We start from the raw sequence: 24,445 nt of genomic DNA, 5'->3' as shown, positions 1-24,445 counted from the left end.
TTAACCCCGGGGGAAAGTAGTGGAATTGGTATTACCTCATTGCCTCCACAATCCAAGTCTTCCAGGGGTAGACACTCCAACATGTCCAAAGCCATTTTCCAGGCTGGACTGGATGTGGCACTAGGTTGGCAACAACCCATTGACAAGGTCCTTAGAGCATTGAACTCCCTCCCCCCTGGTCCCCCATGAAGTGGATCTCATACAGCTGTCGGGGATTGGCTAGCCCTAGGAAGAAACTAACCTTCTGCCGGATGATGGAATTGGAAGTGGTAAACATTATATTTCTTCAAGAGACACTTGTGGCTGGCTCACAAATTATTCCCATCCTCGAGGCCATCTCTCCTGGATGGCATTTCATTGCACTGGATGCACGTGGGCGTTCTGGTGGTTTGATATTGGGACATGATCCCAGGTCCATAAGATTACTGAACACCTGGGGAGGGGAAGGGTTCATAGGTGTTGATATATACTCAGCAGAAGTTGGAAGGGAGCTGAGGATTATAAATGTCTATGGGCCCTGTATCAACAGGATTACATTCTGGCAGAAGTTACTAAATTATGACTACTTTCAAGCAGAGAACATTATTATTGGGGGGGATCTTAATTTCTCCCTCGGACATGCTGAATCCTGGGGAATGAATGCTCAGATTGACTCTCTATCGGATGGGATCCAGACTCTATTAGAGGATCATCATTTGATTGATATACCCATGTCCCGTCTAAAACCCACTTGGAGAAATCGGAGGACTGGTGATGCTACACTAGCCAGAAGATTGGATCGTTTTCTGGTTAAGGAGACCTTATTGGAACAATTGCCCCTATATCACCAATGGGTGGGATTAGGGGGATTGTTAGATCATATTCCCATCTACCTTGAGATTGCAGGTGAAGAACGTAAGCCCAAGGCACCATTTAAGTTTAATTCTACTTGGCTTAAAGATGATAGTTATATACAGATTGTCACTAAGCATTAGAAGACCTGTATTGCACAACAAGGAAAATCGGCCTCTGCTGATTTTTCATATAGAATGCTAACCCTGAAACAAAAATCAATTGATTGGGTAAAGGAAAAGAGGATAAAAGATGAGCAGATCCTGAGGGACACAAAACTAGAAATTGAACTCTTGGGTGGTGAAGAAAGTTGAGGTTTTGTTTCTACTGATGCTAAAGAAAGATTTGTCATACTTGAGATTGAGCGGAATAGGATCTTGAAAGATCGGGAGGAAACATGGCAACTCTGTAGCAGGGCTACTTGGTTAAAGGAGGGGGATGAGAACACCAAGTATTATCATCGTGTTGCTAATGGGAGACGAGCTATCAACACCATCTGGAAACTTGCGGATGATGATGGCACTCATGCTAAGACCTTCCATCAATTGGCCAACCTTGGTATTACTCATTTTGGAAGATTATTCAGAGCTCCTCCGGAGGCTAACCTTGCTGAGATCATCAGGGTCGTAGGACACTTCCCCAGATTTGTGGACCAAGAAACAGGAGATGGTTTACTCATTCCAGTAACCATGGGGGAATTAGAGGCCACTATAAAGTGGTTCAAGAGGGACAAGAGCCCTGGACTAGATGGATGGTCGATTGAATTCTGCATAGCCTTTTTTGACATTATTGGGCACGAGCTCCTCCATATCGTTGAAGAGTGCCATACTAGTGGGCGGATGTATGATGCTTTCAACTCTACATTTATTGCTCTTATACCCAAGACTGATGACCCTCAAACCTTCGATGATTACAAATCCATATCCCTCTGCAATTGTATATACAAGATTATAGCCAAGATTATTTCAAATTGCCTTAAGCCCATATTATCCGAACATATTTCATTGGAGAAATTTGCATTCCTTGATTGATCCGGATTTAAACAGGAATGCAACAAATTACAGAGATAACCATATACACAAAGATGCAGCGGAAATAATACTTCATTTCATTAATGGAAAATACTGAAATATGCTTACAACCAGAAATGGAAATAAACCAGCTAGGGCGATGGTAGCTTATCTCTGAGAAGAGATGTGATGGCTACATGCCTCTGAACTGTCTTACAATGAGGCTCGAAGGCCTATTTATTGTTGAGAAACAGTGGAAAAACCCTTAACATTCCAAAACCTAACCCTAGAAGATGAAACGCCAAACTATGGGCCCCGTTTGGGGTAAGTTGGTACATCAACTTCCCGGGGTTGTAACTTTGGCATATGATCTCCATTTGACGCATACAATAGCTCGTTAGAAAGATCTATCTGAGCACTATCATTGTTGGAACGGGCAACATCGGTCCATCCATCTCATGGACGCATGTTGCCCCCGGATTCCCCAAAAAACGTCGTTTAGGGCCTCAAAACGGCTCCGGAAGTTCAGGACCCGAAAAACTGCTAAAAATAGTAAGTTGTGCTACAATTAAGGATGCTGAGAAGAACAATGGTAGGGGTCCAGGTGGACTTGGCAGGTGGCCACCAATATCCACCTGGATCATTCCTCCCCCCTTAGGAAGCAATGGTCCCCATCGCGTTGAGCTCCTCCATGAGATGAGGAAACTTTTGCTGAACTTGTTCCCTGGTGAGCCACTTGCCCTGCTGAAGGAGTTGGCCTGCTTTGACAACTCGATACAGTTGGATATTCTGTTGGCGAGTGTTCTTGATCTGTGTGTCCATGATCCGATCAGTTGCAGCTTGTTCCATGCAATCTGGATTTAATTCTGTGGGTTTGAGCTGTTATGCAATGTCGGATGTGTCTAGCAATGGTGGAAAGTATGGCCAAAGGCGGTCCACATTGAACACTGGGTGTAGGCCAAGGAATGGGGGAATGCTGAGCTCAAATGCATTGTCTCCCATAGCCTTAGTAATGGTGTAAGGACCATATCGGAGTGGTCTCAATTTCCGATAAGCTCCAGTAAGGCGTTCCTTTTGCAAATGCAACCAGACTTTGTCGCCCACCTGAAACTTGTGTGGCACCCGATGTTGATCATGTCGCTGCTTGTACTTGGCATTTGATTTCTCAAGAATGTCATGGACCTGCTGGCGAATGTGTTGGATGCGCTCAATGAAGCTGGTGGCCTTATCTGTTTCGGACTGGACATGAGCTGAATTTATGTGAGTAGCTGCAAGTGGCATGGCCACATCAATGGGGCTTAGTGGCTGGAATCCCAAACCCACCTGAAAAGGGCTATGGCCAGTGGAGCTGTGAAGAGCTCGGTTGTAGCTGTGCTGAACATAGGGGAGGCTCTCGTCCCATGTGCGTGGATGCTTTGAGTTATACATGCGCAGAATGTGCACAATCATCCTATTGACAACCTCTGTCTGGCCATCAGTTTGAGGATGGAAGGCTGTGGACTTCGTCAGTTTGGTGTCCAGCATTAACCAGAGACTGGACCAAAATGTGCTGAGAAACCGACTATCCCGATCTGAGATGATAGACTGTGGGATCCCAAAGTGCACCCACACTCGTTCAAAGAAGAGTTTAGCAGTGGCTTCTGCTATGATATTCTTCTTGCAGGCCACTATAATGGCCATCTTCGAGAACCTGTCGACGACCACAAAAACACAGTCATTTCCATGCTTAGTGGAAGGAAGGCCTGACATGTAATCCATGGAGATGGATTCCCAAGGTCGACTACGGGTAGGCAACGAGGTATAGAGGCCGTGCTTCTTAATGGTCGGTTTGGAAATGGCACAGGCAGTACATGATCTGATATACTTCCCAACATCCTGTCAAAGATTCGGCCAATAGAAATAATTTTGCAGAACTACCACTGTTTTCTCGACCCTGAAATGCCCCGCAGCCCGACTGTAGTGGGCTTCCAAAATCATCTTGGCACGCTCGCTTGAAGGAACACAAAGGTGACCGAGGTGGCATAATAGGGCATCATGGAGGTGAAAATCTGGAACATGCCGACCCTCCAAGAGTGTCTTGTATGTGTGGCCGAATTCTGGGTCGCTTTTGTAGAGAAGTGGCCAATCAGAAGTCTCGTGCCCACAAGAGTTGAGAACGGTGGTTAACGCCATGATCGATGGTCGACTGAGGCAATCTGCAACATTATTGGTGTTGCCCTTCTTATACTTGATATTCAAGTGGAACTGTTGCAGGTATGTAGACCACTTCTGATGGCGATCATTCTGCAGTTTCCCTTGGGTCTGTATGAACTGCAGGGGTTCGTGGTCTGTGTGGATGACCGTTTCCTTCCCCAAAATGTAATCCTTCTATTGTCGGCAGGCCTGTACAATGGAATACATCTCTTTATCATAAGTGGGGTACTTCCGGACTGTGTCTGAAAGAGTTTCACTGTGATATGCCACTGGATGTCCATGTTGAGTAAGGACTGCCCCAATAGCATAGTCAGAGGCATCTGTCTCGACCTCAAATGGTTGTTGTAAATATGGTAACGCGAGCACTGGTGCCGTGCAGAGGCGATCCTTCAACTCCATGAATGCCTTCTGTTGAGATTCAGACCAAAAGAATTTTGCTTTCGCCCCTCCCTTGGTGACTTGACTCAAGGGCCAAGAAATATGAGAAAACCCCAACACAAACCTGCAGTAGAAGTTGGCAAGACCTAGAAAGCTGCGGAGCTCTGTTAGAGTGGTTGGAGAGGGCCAATCCCGAATGACTTGGATCTTGGCTGGATCGACATGCACCCCCTGTTCATCAATGATATATCCGAGATACTGAACCTGGATCATGCCAAAATTGCATTTCTCCAAATTAGCACATAGCTTGTGTTGCCGTAGTGTTTGGAGAACCTGTCGGATGTGGTGGAGGTGCTCTTCCCAACTCTGACTGAAGATCAAAATGTCATCCAAGTATACTACTACAAAGGAGTTGGTGAATGGCTGCAAGATGTCATCCATTAGCCTCATGAAGGTTGCAGGAGCATTCGTCAATCCGAAAGGCATAACCAACCATTCGAAGAGGCCCTCCTTGGATTTGAAGGCAATCTTCACACATCAGAGGGTTCGATTGGTACCTGGTGATATCCTGACTTCAGATCGATCTTGCTGAAATATTTCGCCCCCTTTAGTTGGTCTAGGAGGTCATCAATCCGCGGGATCGGGTACCTATTACGGACAGTGATCTTATTCAGTGCCCGATAGTCAATACAGAGTCTCCACGTCCCATCCTTCTTCTGTACCAACACGATCGGGCTCCCACAGGGCGATGAAATCGGACGGATGTGACCTTTCTGCAGGAGCTCCTGAATCTGTCTCTTGATTTCATCGTTTTCCAGAACGGAGCACCGATAAATTGGTACATTGGGTAGCGGCGCACCTGGGGTCAGATCGATGGAGTGCTTGACTTGACAGTGCAGAGGAACCCCTACCGGGGAGGTGAAGATGTCCTCGTACTCCTCCACAACCTTGTCCATCTGTAGTTGTCGTGCAGAGGGACCCCGTCTGGAGGCCGCGACCACTGTCTTTTTCTTTCCTTGAGGGCGTATCATCAGGAAGACAAATTTCTTGGTTTTGGAAATGATCTTACTGCATTGTTTTGCAGTAATCAAAGAGATGGCGGTAGGTGGTGCTACCTCTGGTATCATGTACAACTTATTTCCCAATGTAATAATAACAGCACGGGGCCTTGATTCATACACAGCATGTCGCTTCCACAAGTATGGTTGTCCTAGTAATACATCACAAACTTCAAGGGGAGCAATGTCACACAATACCTCATCCGTGAAGGGCTTGATGTTGTATGGAAGGCGACACTGCTGGCTCACGCGAAGATCTCGTCCTTGGTGAAGCCACCCAATGGTGTATGGTTGTGGATGTGCTGTGGTCGGTAAGCCCAACCGCTTCACGACCTCTGCCGAAATGAGGTTCTTTTGACTCCCGCTATCAACAATGAACTGTATCGGGGAGCCCTTTACCCACATCTGGGAGTGGAAGAGACACTCCTCCTCCTCTGGATCTTCGGGTTCATTTTTCTGGATCTTTGCGGTAGCAACAGTGGCGCTGGGATCCGCATCAATGATCTGCTTCCCTTTTTCATTCCCCTTATCGGGTTCTGACTCAGAGTCGGAACATGCATCTGATTCTGAAACCTTTAGCTCAGCCACCAGTGACTGCTTGGCCCGACACTCACTTGTGTTGTGAGTGGAGCTCTTATGGAACTCGCACCATTTTCCAGTGTCCTTTCTCGGCTTCGCAGCGCTGTTCTTTGCTTGCAGCTTCGGCTGGTTGTCTTGGACTGACCCGCCTTGGCTTTGTCCTTTGTTCTGTGGTTTAGGGGCACCTTTCCCCTGCTTTGGATTCGCAGATCCAAAGTCTCGCTTCTTTTGTTTAAACTTCTGCTCGACCTTGACGGCATATCGGTATGCTGCGCCGAGCGAAGAGATGTTTAGGAATGTATTTCTTCCTGGATGTACTTGTGTAGGCAACCACGGTATTTGAGTATCAAATGTTGCTCCGAATCCTTGATACCTAACTTTGTGCGAAGGGTATGGAAGAGATTGGTGAACTCCGACACGTCTTGGTCCCTTCCCTGCCGCAGCGTGGTCCACTTTATGTATTCATCCTCATAGCTTCCAACAGGGTAGTACTGCTCCTTGATGGCATCCCGGAACGAATCCCAGGTGGGTGCGGCTGAAAATAGTGAGCCAGTACTTTCATCCTTCTACTCGCAGTAGGTTTCCCACCAGTCCTTGACGTGGGGGGCTGCTTTGAGAAGAGCAAAAACAATCTTTTCCCGATTCGAAAATTCATGAACAAAAAAGTAACCCTCTAGTAGATTTAACCATTTATCTACGACATCTGCGTCTATCTGACCCTCGAATATGGGGATTTCAAAATTAACTTGTACCTTAAATGGTGTGGCATTTCCAGAGTAGCTGCTGGAAGCCGATGCGTTGCTTCTGGGTAGCCGCTGAAGGATCTGGGCAAAGCTATCCATCATCGCGTTCCGTTGTCGCTCGAGGGCTTCTTCGAGCAAGATTTTGATGGGATCTCCTGCCCCCTCGTCTTTCTTCTCATCCGCCATGGGAGGCCGTCGGGATTTGCGAGGCTGGTCTTGCAAAGGTTCAACCAGTTCAAGCCCTAACTCCTTATATCCCGACCTTGTTGGGGACATGCAAAGAAAAACAGAGAAAAAGCAGACCGCTCTGATACCATTGATCCGGATTTAAACAAGAATGCAACAAATTACAGAGATAACCATATACACAAAGATGCAGCGGAAATAATACTTCATTTCATTAATGGAAAATACTGAAATATGCTTACAACCAGAAATGGAAATAAACCAGCTAGGGCGATGGTAGCTTATCTCTGAGAAGAGATGTGATGGCTACATGCCTCTGAACTGTCTTACAATGAGGCTCGAAGGCCTATTTATTGTTGAGAAACAGTGGAAAAACCCTTAACATTCCAAAACCTAACCTTAGAAGATGAAACGCCAAACTATGGGCCCCGTTTGGGGTAAGTTGGTACATCAACTTCCCGGGGTCGTAACTTTGGCATGCGATCTCCGTTTGACACATACAATAGCTCGTTAGAAATATCTATCCGAGCACTATCATTGTTGGAACGGGCAACATCGGTCCATTCCATGGACCCATGTTGCCCTCGGATTTCCCCAAAAACGTCGTTTAGGGCCTCAAAACGGCTCCGGAAGTTCAGGACCCGAAAAACTGCTAAAAATAGTAAGTTGTGCTACAATTAAGGATGCTGAGAAGAACAATGGTAGGGGTCCAGGTGGACTTGGCAGGTGGCCACCAATATCCACCTGGATCATTGATCATTGTCAAATTCTTGAAGCAGTGGGCACAACACAAGAAGCCCTCCATTCAATCAAATCCAAGAACCTCAAAGGCATGATTCTCAAGATTGACTTGGCAAAAGGCTTTGACCAAACTAGCTGGCTCTATATTCCAATGTTATTTACCCATCATGGATTTCCTCTATCATTCATACAATGGATTATGTGTTGCATATCCAATGTATCCTATAGTGTGTTGATCAATGGATCAACATCATCCTTTTTCCATGTAGAAAGAGGTCTGAGACAAGGATGCCTCCTCTCCCCTTCTATTTCTATTAATCATGGAAGGCCTGAGCAGACTCATCTCGGAAGATCGATTGCCGGGAATACAGATGGGTATCAAGATCATAAACAATTGCACTCTCACTCACTTTCTATTCGTGGATGACATTCTCATATTTCTGAATGGAACATTGGGGGATTCCACTACTTTTGCAGCCACCTTTTGATTATTTTGTTACGCTACTGGTATGCAATGCAACAACCATAAATCCACTCTATCATCCTTTGGTTGTAATCCATATGAGATTCATATGGCACTCTAGTACTTCCCATTTATCACTATACAGATTGAGGAGGGTCTCAAATATCTGGGATACAGGTTAAAACCATCCAACTACCAGATTGCAAACTGGGTATGATTGGAAGCCAAAATTGAAAGAAGATTAAATATATGGCATCACAGGTGGTTGTCCAAGGCGGGGAGACCGATACTCATCAAATCAGTCCTAGAGACCACCCCGATTTACTGGATGTTATTGTCATGGATCCTGAAGGGTATTATTAGAAGAATACAACAACTCTATTGTAGATTTCTTTGGAGGGGCAAACAAGAAGGTCACATATTTGTCTGGGCTAGTTGGGATAAAATCAAAATTCATAAGAAATGGGGGGGATGGGGATTGAAAAATCTAGATTCCTTTGCATGTGCTCTGGCAACAAAGATGGGATGGAATGTTCTATCATCAAAGAATCTTTGGGCAGATGTTATTTATCAGAAATACATCTCTCCCCTACAAATACTTGAGTGGATTAGGCTTCCTATATGGGACATGACCAACATATCAACAGTCTGGAGGGCAGTCCTCAATACATTGGACTACGTCAGGGATGGATTGACCTGGAAGATTGGTAATGGAAGTTCAGTCAGGATAGGGATTGACCCTTGCATAGTATGTGGGAATGCTCACCTACTACCACAAGGGTTGATAGAACATCTTTCAGATACAGGCTACACCAATTTGGCACAAATCTCAAACCAGAACACACTGATATGTTCCGATAGACATGAAAAAGTTCTAATACATTGGGCATTCCCCCACATTGGCTGGACAATTGGCAGAACTATATTATAGCATTGAAGGAATCACATGTTCGGGTAACTGAGATGGATTATGAACTAAATTGGTCATACTCACCAAATGGGAAATACTCTCCCAAATACAGATACCTCCATATTACTGCAGATCACAGACCCTTCGCTTTGGAATGGTGGTGGTTTGTACTATGGAAGCTGAAGGTCGCACCCTGAGCAAATCTGTTTATGTGGTGCATCCTCCAAAATAAGGTTCCTACTGTAGAGAATTTACAAAAGCAGACCTTTCATGGCCCATCATGGTGTGTTTTATGCAAAGAGGAATTGGAAACATGTGAGAATCTATTCCTAAATTGCACTACCACTATTTCCATCTAGGTCGAGTTCACTGCACAACTTTAGATACAGAACAATTGGCAGGGTCCAATATTCAGGTGGCATGGCACCAATGGTGGACAAATGCTCACACTCACAGGCGTCGGAACATGCTTGTTATGGTTAGTTGGTGTATCTGGCTATAGCGGAACAAGATAATATTCATAGACACTGCACCATGTTGGGCTCATGCCATTTCTCACCTCATCACAACATACCATTGTTTATTGGAGGAAACCCGAGAACCACTTGCTCACAACATCTTTGTAGAAAACATAGATTATGACATCCCTTAGGCTTATTTTGATGTTTCGGCACAACAACATGGTTGTGGAGGAGGCAGACTCCTTCATATCATGCACTCCTACATTTTCAAGATTCAAATGGGATTGGGGGGAGGGACAAATAACTTTGCAGAATTAACATCCCTCTGCCACTTATTATACTTTGCTCTTCTCAAAGGATGTAGCAAATTGCAGATATTTGGTGACTTGCATATCATTATTAAATGGCTTAATCAACAAAATGTTTGTCACACACACATACTCTGTCACATATTGGATGATGCATTGAGATTGAGAACACATTTTGACACTATTTCTTGGCATCATATATACAGGGAGCGCAACTATGTTTCCGACATGCTATCCAAGGAGAACTCACACCAACCAAAGGGGGTATGGTTGATCCAAGAAGAGCAGGATTTGGACACTTATAGCTACTACCATCGCCCATTCATGGATGAACAATATTGACAGGGCCAGGGGCCCCAATTTATGAGTATTTTTTGGCACAATTTTGATGTAAATTTTTGAATTATAGCATATGCTTATGTCTATATATTACTGAACTTTTCATATGTAAATATTTATAGTTGTCTCCCTTCGATGGGATTGACACATTTTTTTAGACAATCAGATAGTGGCCAGACCACTGATACTTCATATGCTATCAAGCATCTTTAGCATGTAGTTTTCTAATTTAATGAAAATTATGATTTTTCCATGGGAAGAAAATTGTAAAAATAAAACTCATAAAAAATATATATATATTTAATGTTTTAAATTAAAAAATAAGTAAATATTTAGAATTAAAATATAATTAATGAAACATACTCTGATGCGGTGGATAAGCATGGTGGTATGGATGAGGTTGGGATCGGTCCTGATCGTCCCACATGTTCATAACTTGACATATGGTACACATAACATGCAAGTGGCATAAGGTGCGTGGAAAGTTTAAGAGACATAGCGTGGGGTTTATAGTGTGTATGGTGGTTTGACTTTGGCAATGGTTATCTGTAGTTATGGGCGATAGTGAGGGTGGAAAAGGTAACGTTGAGTATGCACAAGTCACAAACATGTGCATGCTTACTAAACTAGTCTTTTTTGAGTGCAAGGACATTGCAAGTTGGAGGGATTTGTGTTGTGGTTGCTAAGGGGTGAAAATTTGTAGGGTTTGGGATCTTGATGAGCAGAACGCTGGTGAATTTGTTAGGAGCTGAGAGGAAGAGCATTCTTTTTCATTGTGTCACTGCGAAAATCAAGAGGGGTTGGGGTTTTTCTTCTAATAGTCTGGTAATCTCTTTGGTCCGGCTTCTTTGACTTTGGTAGTTTAAATGTGGTGAGTGTATGTTCTTTTTATGTTTGTTCCTTTGCGTGTCGTGCATAATTCAATGGTGCTCTTTTTGTTCATCATCGAATCTATAGTGTAATTTTTTCTCTAGGTTGCCTCAGGGCCGGGGGAGAGGTCATTTGTCGTTGTTGCAGGGCGCTTAGACCTTTGGTTGTTGGGGGTTCTATTCCCAAGGAATGCCCTCGGGCTTTAGGGCATGTTCTTTTGGTGACCTTGGTGGAGGTGTGCATGGTGCTTGGTGGCTTTGATATTGTTGAGCTTAGAAGTGGGGCTTTATTGTCGGTTCACGACTCTTAGATTTGTGTGCATAGCTAATATTGGCGGTTTGTGTTGCTCGGAAAAATGTTAATGCAACGGGGGCATGCCTGATGTAGAGGGGGCCTTGTGGGCATTTGGTGGGACGTGGAGGCCATGTGGGGAGAAGAAGGGTGATGGAGGTGATGAGGTTGCATTTGAGGGAGAGTTGGTCCATGATCATGTTCTGCCATCCAGTCATGTGGTCGTGCCACCTTCCCTGGACTCTTTGGACATGTAGATTTAGAATGTGAATGCACTCCTAGTGGAAATGGGGCAACAAAGGCATGAAGACTGAAATGAATTAATAACATTCCTTAATGATTTGTAACACAATCAATGGGAAATCCTTGACAGGTCAGCCTCACTTAAATGGAGCCAAAGACGAACTAATGAACGACTAGATCAGATTAAGGGTCGGATTGATTACCTGGAGTTCCATGTTCACAGGGATCCTCAACCCCTAGACATTCATAGAGCTGGCCAGACACTAATACCTCCTCAAAATTTGTGATGGCGGTGCACAACATTTGTATTCTCCTTATGTTTTGGGTGCTTTTTGCATTTTATTTCAGGGTTCGATGTAAATTTTGGAATTTTGCTATAATTTTTTGTATCTCTTTCCTGGCCAACAAATTCGGTAGGAGTGAGGTCGAGAGAGAGGTGGAATTCAAGCAAATTTGTTGTAACATTTTGAAAAGTTAATAAAATTCATTTGGTCGACAAAAAAAATTTAATGAAACATAATTAATGTAAAATTTAAATATGAATGTATTACTATACTTCCCTGTCTTGGGCAAGGATTAATAAAATTTGTGGAAACTCAAACCAACCTAGATCCATCTTAATTTACCAAGCATAGAGAGGGATCAAATCTCTCTTCACATCTCAAGAGATTTGATCTCTCTCTAGGCTTGGTAGATAAAGAGTTAAGATGAATCTAAACTAGTTTAATTTCCCTCTTTAAACATACTATATTCCACAGTAATACCATGGGTCAATATCATGGGTTCTCATAAACTTAGAGCTCAAAAGCCACTAGTAACTTGACCAAGTCAAGTTTACCTAAAATACTCAACAAAAATTAATTAAAATAATAATAACATAAAAAATAATTAAAATAATAATAACATAAAGTTATTTTTATTTATTTTAACATGAAATTATTTTTATTGTACCTGTAGACATGGTATTTTCAGTTTTGCCTTTGACTACATGTTAGTTTTCCTTTGAGCAAAAATTTAGGTTGTTTATCCATAGTTTAACATTAGAAATTCAATTTTCCTTATTTTTTATTATTATCTAAATTTATTTATTTGTAACGTGATTGGTTGATGTCTTATTATAGGTTGTTTAGTAACTTCCATTTTTTTTAGTTACTAATTTTTCTTTTTTATTTTATTTAACTTTATTATTTTTATTATTTTTTGTATTATTTCCATTTCCATGAATTATAATTTTTTCTCCATATTTTCAATTTATAGTGACTTATTATTATATTAAAAACATATTGTAATAAATTTAATTATAAAAAAATATATATTAATAAGAAATAAAAACGCATACACATATATAATAAACATATATATTAAAGTGTATATATATATTTTTTTTTTCACAAGAACAACTATGGATTATATTAGCTGGTTGGCCTAATTGCCAGAATTCTGATTACAATGGGAGTTGTCCAGGTCCAAATAGAACCGACCTCCTGAAGTACTGAAGGGTTTGTATTCCTCTTCCAGCTCTTTTTAGGTTCTACAATGGAGTTGATTTCTGTAATTTGCCCAAGCTTGAAAATGCAAACAAACTGATTTAGAATCAGACAATAAAACATAGCCGCTGAAATGTTTATGGAATTGGGTCCCAAGTTTCTTCCCCATCCCTTATCATTGCCCCGACGGAGAGAAGAACGACATTATTTGCTTCACGATCTGCTTCTTTATTATTTTCTCTTAGTACATGAAAGTATTTCAGGTTTTGGAACAACTTTCCCAAGCTTCTAATTCTTTGAATATGCCTTGCTAATCTTAAGTCCCGGGGGGCAGTATTGGTCACCATGAGCTTTATGATCACTTGAGAGTCCCCTAGAATGATTGTCTCCTTGATTTCCAGACTCAATAGCAGCTTGAGACCTTGATAAAGGGCCAATGTTTCCGCTTGTGTGCTGGAATTGAACCCCAGGCCCCAGGCAAAGCTATGGATCAGAGTGCCTTCCGTGCTATTAACTGTTCCTCCTGCCCCAGCCTTGCCAGGATTTCCTTTTGCTGCCCCATCTAAAAAGAGAGAATGAACCTTATGGTTGGAGATCCAGTCTCGAAACTCTTCCTTATTTATCCCCCTCACTTGCCATTCCTCAAAAGGAATAATGCTTTTGTTGGCTTGACGGAATTGAAGGTTTAAGGAAGTCCCCCAAATAATGTCGAGTTGACTAAGATTCGAATCGTCTTTATGATCCTCCAGGCATTCTTTTAGCTAGATTTTTATCTTAGCCACTACCACTTTGGCATTGTGCTGGGTATTTCTAAAAATTCTGTTGTTCCACTCTAGCCAGATTTGCCAACAACAAATTTTGAGGAGGGAAGACCAGGCGACCTTTATCACTTTATTTTTAGAAGGGAGAGTTGGATATCTATTCTGCCAGTTAGTGAAGAGTTCGGATATGGAGCCAGGCGGTTAGAAATTTGGATTCCAATGCTCCATCAGTTCTCTCCATACCTGCTCTGAAAATTTGCATTTTAATACCAAATGGGTGACACGTTCTGCCTTCTCTCTGCACAACGAGAATCTAGACGAGCCATAGATGCCACACCTCTGTAGGTTCTCATAGGTGAGTATTTTAGCGTGACAAAGAAGCCAATTGAACATATCGATCTTGGGCAGCGATGGAATGTCCCAAACTTTTTTCCACAGGGCCGGGGCAGGAGGAACATACGAGATTGCAGCAAGATTTGAGTAGCCACACGACATAGTATAACCCGCAGCTAAAGAGCCCCAACCTCGTCTGTCTCTCCTGCGAATGTGTGAAGGGGCAGCTCCGTTTAACAAGTTGCAGAGATGACTGACGTCTTGAAGGAGTTCCGCCGATGGATCGAGGAAGTTCCAGCCAACCCAACGCGTTCCTTCCCACTTGGAGATGTCCCAGAGAGTGTGTTTACCTGTATTTGTGATCTAGTCACGCAGCTTCTTCATGGAATGAAAGTCCCCAATCGGATCGTGATCCATTATGCGATCTGATCATATGTTGATTTTTTTCCCATTTCCAAGGATCCAATAGGCCTTGGAATGGATCAAAGGGGCAGCTTTAGAGCTAAGTTTGGCGAATGAAGAGGTGCCTTGGGGAAGAGGCCCGTCTAGACATCTTGACCTCTCGCCTGTGAAGTATTTCCTCCAGAGCGCTAGCTAAGCCCAACCAGGCTTGGGCGCTATGATTTTCCAAAGTAGCTTAGCTCCCATGGCGATGTTTTGAAGGGGAAGCTTCTTGAAGTTTAGGCCTGCCTCCATCTAAGGTTTGAGGATTGTCTCCCAGTTGACCAGGGGGAATTTCCTCTCGTTTTGCTTACCTCCCTTCCAAAAGAAATTTCGAATGTGCTGGTCCATTTTCTAAAGGATGCCGACAGGTGCTAGAAGCACAGAGAACTGGAATAAAGGGAGACTACAGAGAACAAATTTGATTAGGACTGTCTTGCCTGCAATGTTTAACCAATTATAGCCCCATGCCTAAAGTTTGACCTTGACTTTTTCTAGCTGAGGTATCCAGTCCCTGTTATAGGCACGCTTGAGGAAGATAGATATTCCTAAATACTTAAATGAGGTCCATACAGCAAGGCAACAAATCCTAAACATCTGGCAATGGAGTTGAGCATAGGGGGCAAGGTATTCCAGCTGTATATGTGACACTTTCCTTTATTAAGACAGCTTCCAGCCATCATGCCAAACTCATCCATAGCCTCTTTGAATCTGGTGGCTGAGTGGATTGAAGTAGCCCCAAGAAGCAGTGTATCGTTTGCAAATAGGGCATGATTTATGTTCTGAACTCCTCTTGCAATGCAAATCCCTAGAATCTCCTGATCTTTCATTTTTTTGTTTAAGTGAAAGCTGAGAACTGAGGCTTGGATAACAAACAACAGAGGAGACAGGGGGCAACCCTGCCTTAATCCTCTTGTAGCTTTAAAGAAACCTGCAGCTCTGCCATTAATTAAGGGGGCTATCCATGGCTCCGAGATGCAAGCCCGGATCCATTTTATAAAGCTCTCTCCGAATCCAATTTTTTTTAAAACATTCAACAGAAAGCTATGCCTAACACGATCAAATGCATTTGCTAAATCCAGTTTGATGGCCATACCTCTTTCCTTGCGCTGGTGACTGGATAGGATTGCCTCTTGAACTAGAATGAAGTTATCCACCAGCTGTCTTCCATGGATGAAGCCCCCTTGATTCTCAGGAATGATTTTAGGGAGGATGTGTTTCAGCCTGCTAGCAATGATTTTGGTGATCAGTTTGTAGCCAATATTACAAAGAGAGATGGGGCGAAATCTGTTGAACGAATTGGCGCCCTTCTCCTTAGGAATAAGTGCAAGGAACGAGGAGTTTGTGCTTCCTCCAATTTTCTGGCAATCTTGCGATTTTTGTATCATTTTAAGGAGATCTTTTCCCACAATGTGCCAGCAGGATTGAAGAAATCTGGCAGAGAAACCGTCAGGTCCTGGGGCTTTATCAGGGTCCATGGCAAAGAGAGCAGCTTTGACCTCATCCATGGTGACTTTAGCTTCTAGCTGGAGGTTCATATGAGCTGAGATTGAAGAGGGGACCCCGTCCAGCAGACAAGAATTCTGAGATCCATTCGCCTCTTCGCTGTATAGTTTTTGGAAATGGCGAAAGGCTGCCTGCTTGATGTATGTAAAGTCTTTGTGGGTCGCGGCTTCTTCTTTGATTTCTGCTATATAGTTGAAGCTTTTTCTGGCTTGAGATTGTTTGTGGAAATATGAGGTGATTTTGTCTCCTGCTTTGAGCCATAGGCAGCGAGATTTGATCCTCCAGCCTTCCTCTTCGTTCAAATAGGCTTTGTGATATTGTTGTTGAAGATGGGCCTCTTTGATCCAGGTGGATATTGGTGGCCACCTACCAAGTCCACCTGGACCCCCACCATTGTCTTTCTCAACATTTTCAGTTTCCTTAATTGTAGCACAACTTACTATTTTTAGCAGTTTTTTCGGGTCTTGAACTTCCGGAGCCGTTTTGAGGCCCTAAACGACGTTTTTTGGGGAATCCGGGGGCAACACGAGTCCATGGAATGGACTGTGTTGCCCGTTCCAACAATGATAGTGCTCGGATAGATCTTTCTAATGAGCTATTGTACGCGTCAAACGGAGATCATATGCCAAAGTTACGACCCCTGGAAGTTGATGTACCAACTTACCCCCAAACGGGGCCCACAGTTTGGCGTTTCATCTCCTAGGGTTAGGTTTTGGAATGTTAAGGGTTTTTCCATTGTTTCTCAACAATAAATAGGCCTTCGAGCCTCATTGTAACACAGTTCAGAGGCATGTAGCCATCACATCTCTTCTCAGAGATAAGCTACCATCGCCCTAGCTAGTTTATTGCCATTTCTGTTTGTAAGCATATTTCAGTATTTTCCATTAATGAAATGAAGTATTATTTCCGCTGCATCTTTGTGTATATGGTTATCTCTGTAATTTGTTGCGTTCCTGTTTAAATCTGGATCAGTGGTATCAGAGCGGTCTGCTTTTTTTCTCTGTTTTTCTTTGCATGTCCCCAACAAGGTCGGGATATAAGGAGTTAGGGCTTGAACTGGTTGAACCTTTGCAAGACCAGCCTCGCAAATCCCGACGGCCTCCCATGGCGGACGAGAAGAAAGACGAGGGGGCAGGAGATCCCATCAAAATCTTGCTCGAAGAAGCGCTCGAGCGACAACGGAACGCGATGATGGACAGCTTTGCGCAGATCCTTCAGCGGCTACCCAGAAGCAGCGCATCGGCTTCCAGCAGCTCCTCTGGAAACGCCACACCCTTTAAGGTACAAGTTAATTTTGAAATCCCCATATTCGAGGGTCAGATAGACGCCGATGCCGTAGATAAATGGTTAAATCTGCTAGAGGGTTATTTTTATGTTCATGAATTCTCGAGTCGGGAAAAGATTGTTTTTTCTCTTCTCAAAGCAGCCCCCCACGTCAAGGACTGGTGGGAAACCTACTGCAAGCAGAAGGATGAAAGTACTGGCTCACTATTTTCAGCCGCACCCACCTGGGATTCGTTTCGGGATGCCATCAAGGAGCAGTACTACCCTGTCGGAAGCTATGAGGATGAATACATAAAGTGGACCACGCTGCGGCAGGGAAGGGACCAAGACGTGCCGGAGTTCACCAATCTTTTCCATACCCTTTGCACAAAGTTGGGTATCAAGGATTTGGAGCAACATTTGATACTCAAATACCGTGGCTGCCTGCACAAGTACATCCAGGAAGAAATACAGTTCCTAAACATCCCCTCGCTCGGCGCAGCATACCGGTATGCCGTCAAGGTCGAGCAGAAGTTTAAACAAAAGAAGCGAGACTTTGGATCTGCGAATCCAAAGCAGGGGAAAGGTGCCCCTAAACCACAAAACAAAGGACAAAGCCAAGGCGGGACAGCCCAAGACAACCAGCCGAAGCTGCAAGCAAAGAGCAACGCCGCGAAGCCGAGAAAGGACACTGGAAAATGGTGCGAGTTCCATAAGAGCTCCACTCACAACACAAGTGAGTGTCGGGCCAAGCAGTCACTGGTGGCTGAGCTAAAGGTTTCAGAATCAGATGCATGTTCCGACTCTGAGTCAGAACCCGATAAGGGGTATGAAAAAGGGAAGCAGATCATTGATGCGGATCCCAGCGCCACTGTTGCTACCGCAAAGATCCAGAAAAATGAACCCGAAGATCCAGAGGAGGAGGAGCGTCTCTTCCACTCCCAGATGTGGGTAAAGGGCTCCCCGATACAGTTCATTGTTGATAGCGGGAGTCAAAAGAACCTCATTTCGGCAGAGGTCGTGAAGCGGTTGGGCTTACCGACCACAGCACATCCACAACCATACACCATTGGGTGGCTTCACCAAGGGCGAGATCTTCGCGTGAGCCAGCAGTGTCGCCTTCCATACAACATCAAGCCCTTCACGGATGAGGTATTGTGTGACATTGCTCCCCTTGAAGTTTGTGATGTATTACTAGGACAACCATACTTGTGGAAGCGACATGCTGTGTATGAATCAAGGCCCCGTGCTGTTATTATTACATTGGGAAATAAGTTGTTCAGGATACCAGAGGTAGCACCACCTGCCGCCATCTCTTTGATTACTGCAAAACAATGCAGTAAGATCATTTCCAAAACCAGGAAATTTGTTTTCCTGATGATACGCCCTCAAGGGAAGAAGAAGACAGTGGCCGCGGCCTCCAAACGGGGTCCCTCTGCACGGCAGCTACAGATGGACAAGATTGTGGAGGAGTACGAAGACATCTTCACCTCCCCGGCAGGGGTTCCTCTGCACTGTCAAGTCAAGCACTCCATCGATCTGACCCCAGGTGCGCCGCTACCCAATGGACCAATTTATCGGCGCTCCGTTCTGGAGAATAATGAAATCAAGAGGCAGATTCAGGAGCTCCTGCAGAAAGGTCACATCCGTCCGAGTTATTCGCCCTGTGGGAGCCCGATAGTGTTGGTACAGAAGAAGGATGGGACGTGGAGACTCTGTATTGACTATCGGGCGCTGAACAAGATCACTGTCCGTAATAGGTACCCGATCCCGCGGATTGATGACCTCCTAGACCAACTAAAGGGGGCGAAATATTTCAGCAAGATCGATCTGAAGTCAGGATATCACCAGGTACCAATTGAACCCTCAGATGTGTGGAAGACTGCCTTCAAATCCAAGGAGGGCCTCTTCGAATGGTTGGTCATGCCTTTCGGATTGACGAATGCTCCTGCAACCTTTATGAGGCTAATGGATGACATCTTGCGGCCATTCACCAACTCCTTTGTAGTAGTATACTTGGATGACATTCTGATCTTCAGCCAGAGTTGGGAAGAGCACCTCCACCACATCCGACAGGTTCTCCAAACACTGCGGCAACACAAGCTATGTGCCAATTTGGAGAAATGCACTTTTGGCATGACCGAGGTTCATTATCTGGGATACATCATTGATGAACAAGGGGTGCATGTCGATCCAGCCAAGGTCCAAGTCATTCGGGATTGGCCCTCTCCAACCACTCTAACAGAGCTCCGCAGCTTTCTAGGTCTTGCCAACTTCTACCGCAGGTTTGTGTTGGGATTTTCTCATATTTCTTGGCCCTTGAGTCAAGTCACCAAGGGCGGGGCGAAAGCAAAATTCTTTTGGTCTGAATCTCAACAGAAGGCATTCAGGGAGTTGAAGGATCGCCTCTGCACGGCACCAGTGCTCGCGTTACCAGATTTACAACAACCATTTGAGGTCGAGACAGATGCCTCTGACTATGCTATTGGGGCAGTCCTTACTCAACATGGACATCCAGTGGCATATCACAGTGAAACACTTTCAGACACAGTCCGGAAGTACCCCACTTATGATAAAGAGATGTATTCCATTGTACAGGCCTGCCGACAATGGAAGCATTACATTTTGGGGAAGGAAACAGTCATCCACACAGACCACCGACCTCTGCAGTTCATACAGACCCAAGGGAAATTGCAGAATGATCGCCATCAGAAGTGGTCTACATACCTGCAACAGTTTCACTTGAATATCAAGTATAAAAAGGGCAGCACCAATAATGTTGCAGATTGCCTCAGTCGACCACCGATCATGGCGCTAACCACCGTGCTCAACTCTTGCGGGCACGAGACTTCTGATTGGCCACTTCTCTACAAAAGCGACCCAGAATTCGGCCACACATACCAGACACTCTTGGAGGGTCGGCAGGTTGCAGATTTTCACCTCCAGGATGCCCTATTATGCCACCTCGGTCACCTCTGTGTTCCTTCAAGCGAGCGTGTCAAGATGATTTGGGAAGCACACTACAGTCGGGCTGCTGGGCATTTCGGGGTCGAGAAAACAGTGGCAGTACTGCAAAACTATTTCTATTGGCCAAATCTTCGACAGGATGTTGGGAAGTACATCCAATCATGTACTGCCTGTGCCATTGCCAAACCGACCATTAAGAAGCAAGGCCTCTATACCCCGTTGCCTACCCCTAGTCGACCTTGGGAATCCATCTCCATGGATTACATGTCAGGCCTTCCTTCCACTAAGCATGGAAATGACTGTGTTTTTGTGGTCGTCGACAGGTTCTCAAAGATGGCCATTATGATGGCCTGCAAGAAGAATATCACAGCAGAAGCCACTGCTAAACTCTTCTTTGAACGAGTGTGGGTGCACTTTGGGATCCCACAGTCTATCATCTCAGATCGGGACAGTCGGTTTCTCAGCACCTTTTGGTCCAGTCTCTGGTCAATGCTGGACACCAAACTCACGAAGTCCACAGCCTTCCATCCTCAAACTGATGGCCAGACAGAGGTTGTCAATAGGATGATTGTGCACATTCTGCGCATGTATAACTCAAAGCATCCACGCACATGGGACGAGAGCCTCCCCTACATTCAACATAGCTACAACCGAGCTCTTCACAGCTCCACTGGCCATAGTCCTTTTCAGGTGGGTTTGGGATTCCAGCCACTATGCCCCATTGATGTGGCCATGCCACTTGCAGCTACTCACATGAATTCAGCTCATGTCCAGTCCGAAACAGATAAGGCCACCAGCTTCATTGAGCGCATCCAACATATTCGCCAGCAGGTCCATGACATTCTTGAGAAATCAAATGTCAAGTACAAGCAGCGACATGATCAACATCGGGTGCCACACAAGTTTCAGGTGGGCGACAAAGTTTGGTTGCATTTGCAAAAGGAACGCCTTACTGGAGCCTATCGGAAATTGAGACCACTCCGATATGGTCCTTACACCATTACTAAGGCTATGGGAGACAATGCATTTGAGCTCAGCATTCCCCCATTCCTTGGCCTGCACCCAGTATTTAATGTGGACCGCCTTCGGCCATACTTTCCACCATTGCTAGACACATCCGACATTGCAGAACAGCTCAAACCCACAGAATTAAATCCAGATTGCATGGAACAAGCTGCAACTGATCGGATCATGGACACACAGATCAAGAACACTCGCCAACAGAATATCCAACTGTATCGAGTTGTCAAAGCGGGCCAACTCCTTCAGCAGGGCAAGTGGCTCACCAGGGAACAAGTTCAGCAGAAGTTTCCTCATCTCATGGAGGAGCTCAACGCAATGGGGACCATTGCTTCCTAAGGGGGGAGGAATGATCCAGGTGGATATTGGTGGCCACCTGCCAAGTCCACCTGGACCCCCACCATTGTCTTTCTCAGCATTTTCAGTTTCCTTAATTGTAGCACAACTTACTATTTTTAGCAGTTTTTCGGGTCCTGAACTTCCGGAGCCGTTTTGAGGCCCTAAACGACGTTTTTTGGGGAATCCGGGGGCAACACCAGTCCATGGAATGGACTGGTGTTGCCCGTTCCAACAATGATAGTGCTCGGATAGATCTTTCTAATGAGCTATTGTACGCGTCAAACGAAGATCATATGCCAAAGTTACGACTCCGGGAAGTTGATGTACCAACTTACCCCCAAACGGGGCCCACAGTTTGGCGTTTCATCTCCTAGGGTTAGGTTTTGGAATGTTAAGGGTTTTTCCATTGTTTCTCAACAATAAATAGGCCTTCGAGCCTCATTGTAACACAGTTCAGAGGCATGTAGCCATCACATCTCTTCTCAGAGATAAGCTACCATCGCCCTAGCTAGTTTATTGCCATTTCTGTTTGTAAGCATATTTCAGTATTTTCCATTAATGAAATGAAGTATTATTTTCGCTGCATCTTTGTGTATATGGTTATCTCTGTAATTTGTTGCGTTCCTGTTTAAATCCGGATCACTCTTTGTCAAGAATCTCTTTAGAGATGTGGGCCTCTTCCAAGATCTGGTGGTGGGCATCTAGCATGCATTGGATCTTTTTCCTTTCAGTAGCTGGATTAGGAAGAGATTTGGCCCAACTTTTTAGGGTAGATTTCACTCTTCTGAGTTTCTCTTCCCAGATATAGAATGGAGAGCCATTGACTGGCTGAGACCAACTTTGCTTGACAATCTGCAGGAAGCTGGGTTCCTTGATCCAAAGAGGGCTGAATTTGAAGGGGATGGGGCCAAGATCCATGAGGGTTCGGAGGATCAGCTTGATGGGGTTATGGTCAGAGGTGCTACAGGGAAGGATATGCATGCTGGCATCTAAACCAAACAGAAGGAAGGAACTTTGCACAAAAAATCTATCTAGCCTTGCTGCAATATGCCCAGGCCCTATTCTTTTATTTGACCACGTGTACTTACCTGAAACAGGCTTGATATCTAGCAGATCCCAGTCTTGGAGAAGATCTTCTGCCCATTCCCTTGCCGGGTCTCGCACAATGGTTCCTCCACGCTTTTCTGTAGAGTGCAGCGTGAGATTTAGGTCTCCTGCAATGATGATGTTTTCTAGAATGCCCAGATCCGCTTGGTTTCTTAATGAATCCCAGCAAGACTTTTTTTCTCCAGCGCTGACCGACACATAAACGTTGAAGAGGCAAAAGGTTTCTTTAGTAACTAAATGTTGCATCTTCAACATCAACCAATGGGTTGTTGAAGTTTCAGATATTAGCGAGAACATGCTATCATTCCATAGAGATCCCAGCCCTCCAGAGGCTCCTCGGGCTGAGACAACAGCTGCTTTGCTCTTATTCCATAGTTTTCTACTTAGGTGAAGGAGGCCCGAATCCTCCATCTTGGTCTCCTGGAGGAGGAGTATGTTCGGGGCTTCTATTCTTATTAAATTTCTTATTGCCTCTTCTTTGATTTTTCTCCCCATACCCCTGCAATTCCAAGAGATGATTTTCATTATTTACCTTTGCTTTGGTGGGCTCCCTTGGAGCCTTGATGCTGGTTTCTAGCCATCTTTGGTTTTTTTGCTAACAACTTCTCCAATGTAGGTTGGCTGCCCTGCAACTTGTCCTTATACGTTTCTTGCTCCCTTTTCTCCCGATCTGTTTCGCGCCCTCTTGTAGATCTCCTTACAGAGGCTTGGGAGTCTCCTATTTCTCCTTCCTCCTCCGAGTCTTTTGATTCTTGGTCCTCTTCCTCAACTTCTTCTGGGGTTCCTTTTGAGCTTTCTTCTATGCCTGAGTCTTTGGAGGGATTGGGTTAACCGCCTTTCTCTGGAGTGGCTGATTTCTGGGCCTCGACTTCATGGGTGTCCTTTGGTTGAGAGCTGAGGGGATCAAACCTGTTTTCTAGGGTAGTCTTGGGCTGGGTATGCTAAGCAGGGCCCTGATGAGGATTGCCATTAGATCCTCCCACCTTCTGAGCTTTGAGAGAATTTTTAGTTCGCTTGACTTGGTCCCAGCCGTCCCCTTCCCTTGCACAGATTCAATATTGGACGGACAGCTTCTGCCGAAATGGCCATAAACATGGAATTTCCGGCATTTAAAGGGTAGTTGTTCGTAGTCTGGTTTCTGCATGTGTGTCCAGCTTCCAACCTTGATTTTAATGGCCTCTGGAAGTCCCTCCTCCAGATCCACCTCCACGCAGAGCCTGGCACAATCATATTGATCCTTGTTATTTGCCCGATCTATAAATTTTCCCAGGGCATTTCCTATGTGCATCAATGAGTCCCAGTTCCAGCAATGCACTGGAAGATTTGGCAGCTTGACCCACACTGGGACAACTTTGGGTACATTCACTGCCGGATCAAAGTCTGGAGTCCATTTGTTTAGGTACAGAACCTGGGGGCACATGAAGTAGGGGCCGTTTCGAAAGATCAGGTCTTTGTCGTCCTTTGAGGTAAACTCGAAGAGGAAGAATCCTCTCCCTAAGATGTAAGAGGTCACACTTTCTTGGATCAACGGCGCCCAGTTTCTTTTGACCCAGTTCTCTGTGGATTTGGGGGGAGGCCATAGTCCGGTGAACTGGCCGACAAGAGCTCTCTCGGACA

General features: G+C 44.8%; 1 protein-coding gene across 1 annotated transcript; it reads left to right on the top strand.

Moving 5' to 3' along the window:
- The first annotated feature begins 254 nt into the window (after positions 1-254).
- On the top strand, positions 255-22,714 carry LOC149235637 (uncharacterized). Its single transcript, XM_089368613.1, has 3 exons — positions 255-894; positions 1,171-1,767; positions 22,524-22,714. The coding sequence occupies exons 1-3, from the start codon at positions 255-257 to the stop codon at positions 22,712-22,714; spliced, it is 1,428 nt and encodes a 475-aa protein (XP_089224739.1).
- The last annotated feature ends 1,731 nt before the right edge of the window (positions 22,715-24,445 follow it).

Source organism: Pinus tabuliformis, chromosome 8, assembly GCF_031772625.1.
Source record: "Pinus tabuliformis cultivar Carrire ecotype Pingquan chromosome 8, CPIR1, whole genome shotgun sequence".
NCBI lineage: Eukaryota > Viridiplantae > Streptophyta > Pinopsida > Pinales > Pinaceae > Pinus > Pinus tabuliformis.
Note: the sequence above shows the minus strand (reverse complement) of the source record. Positions and strands in the feature narration are given on the sequence as shown.

Bases quoted from the DNA above. Each gene is read 5' to 3' on its own strand.
- LOC149235637 (XM_089368613.1), top strand. From the start codon at position 255: ATGGAATTGGAAGTGGTAAACATTATATTTCTTCAAGAGACACTTGTG. The intron at 895-1,170 runs GTAAGCCCAAGG...CTGATGCTAAAG, and splicing joins TGAGATTGCAGGTGAAGAAC to AAAGATTTGTCATACTTGAG. The intron at 1,768-22,523 runs GTATATACAAGA...TTCTCTTCCCAG, and splicing joins ATCCATATCCCTCTGCAATT to ATATAGAATGGAGAGCCATT.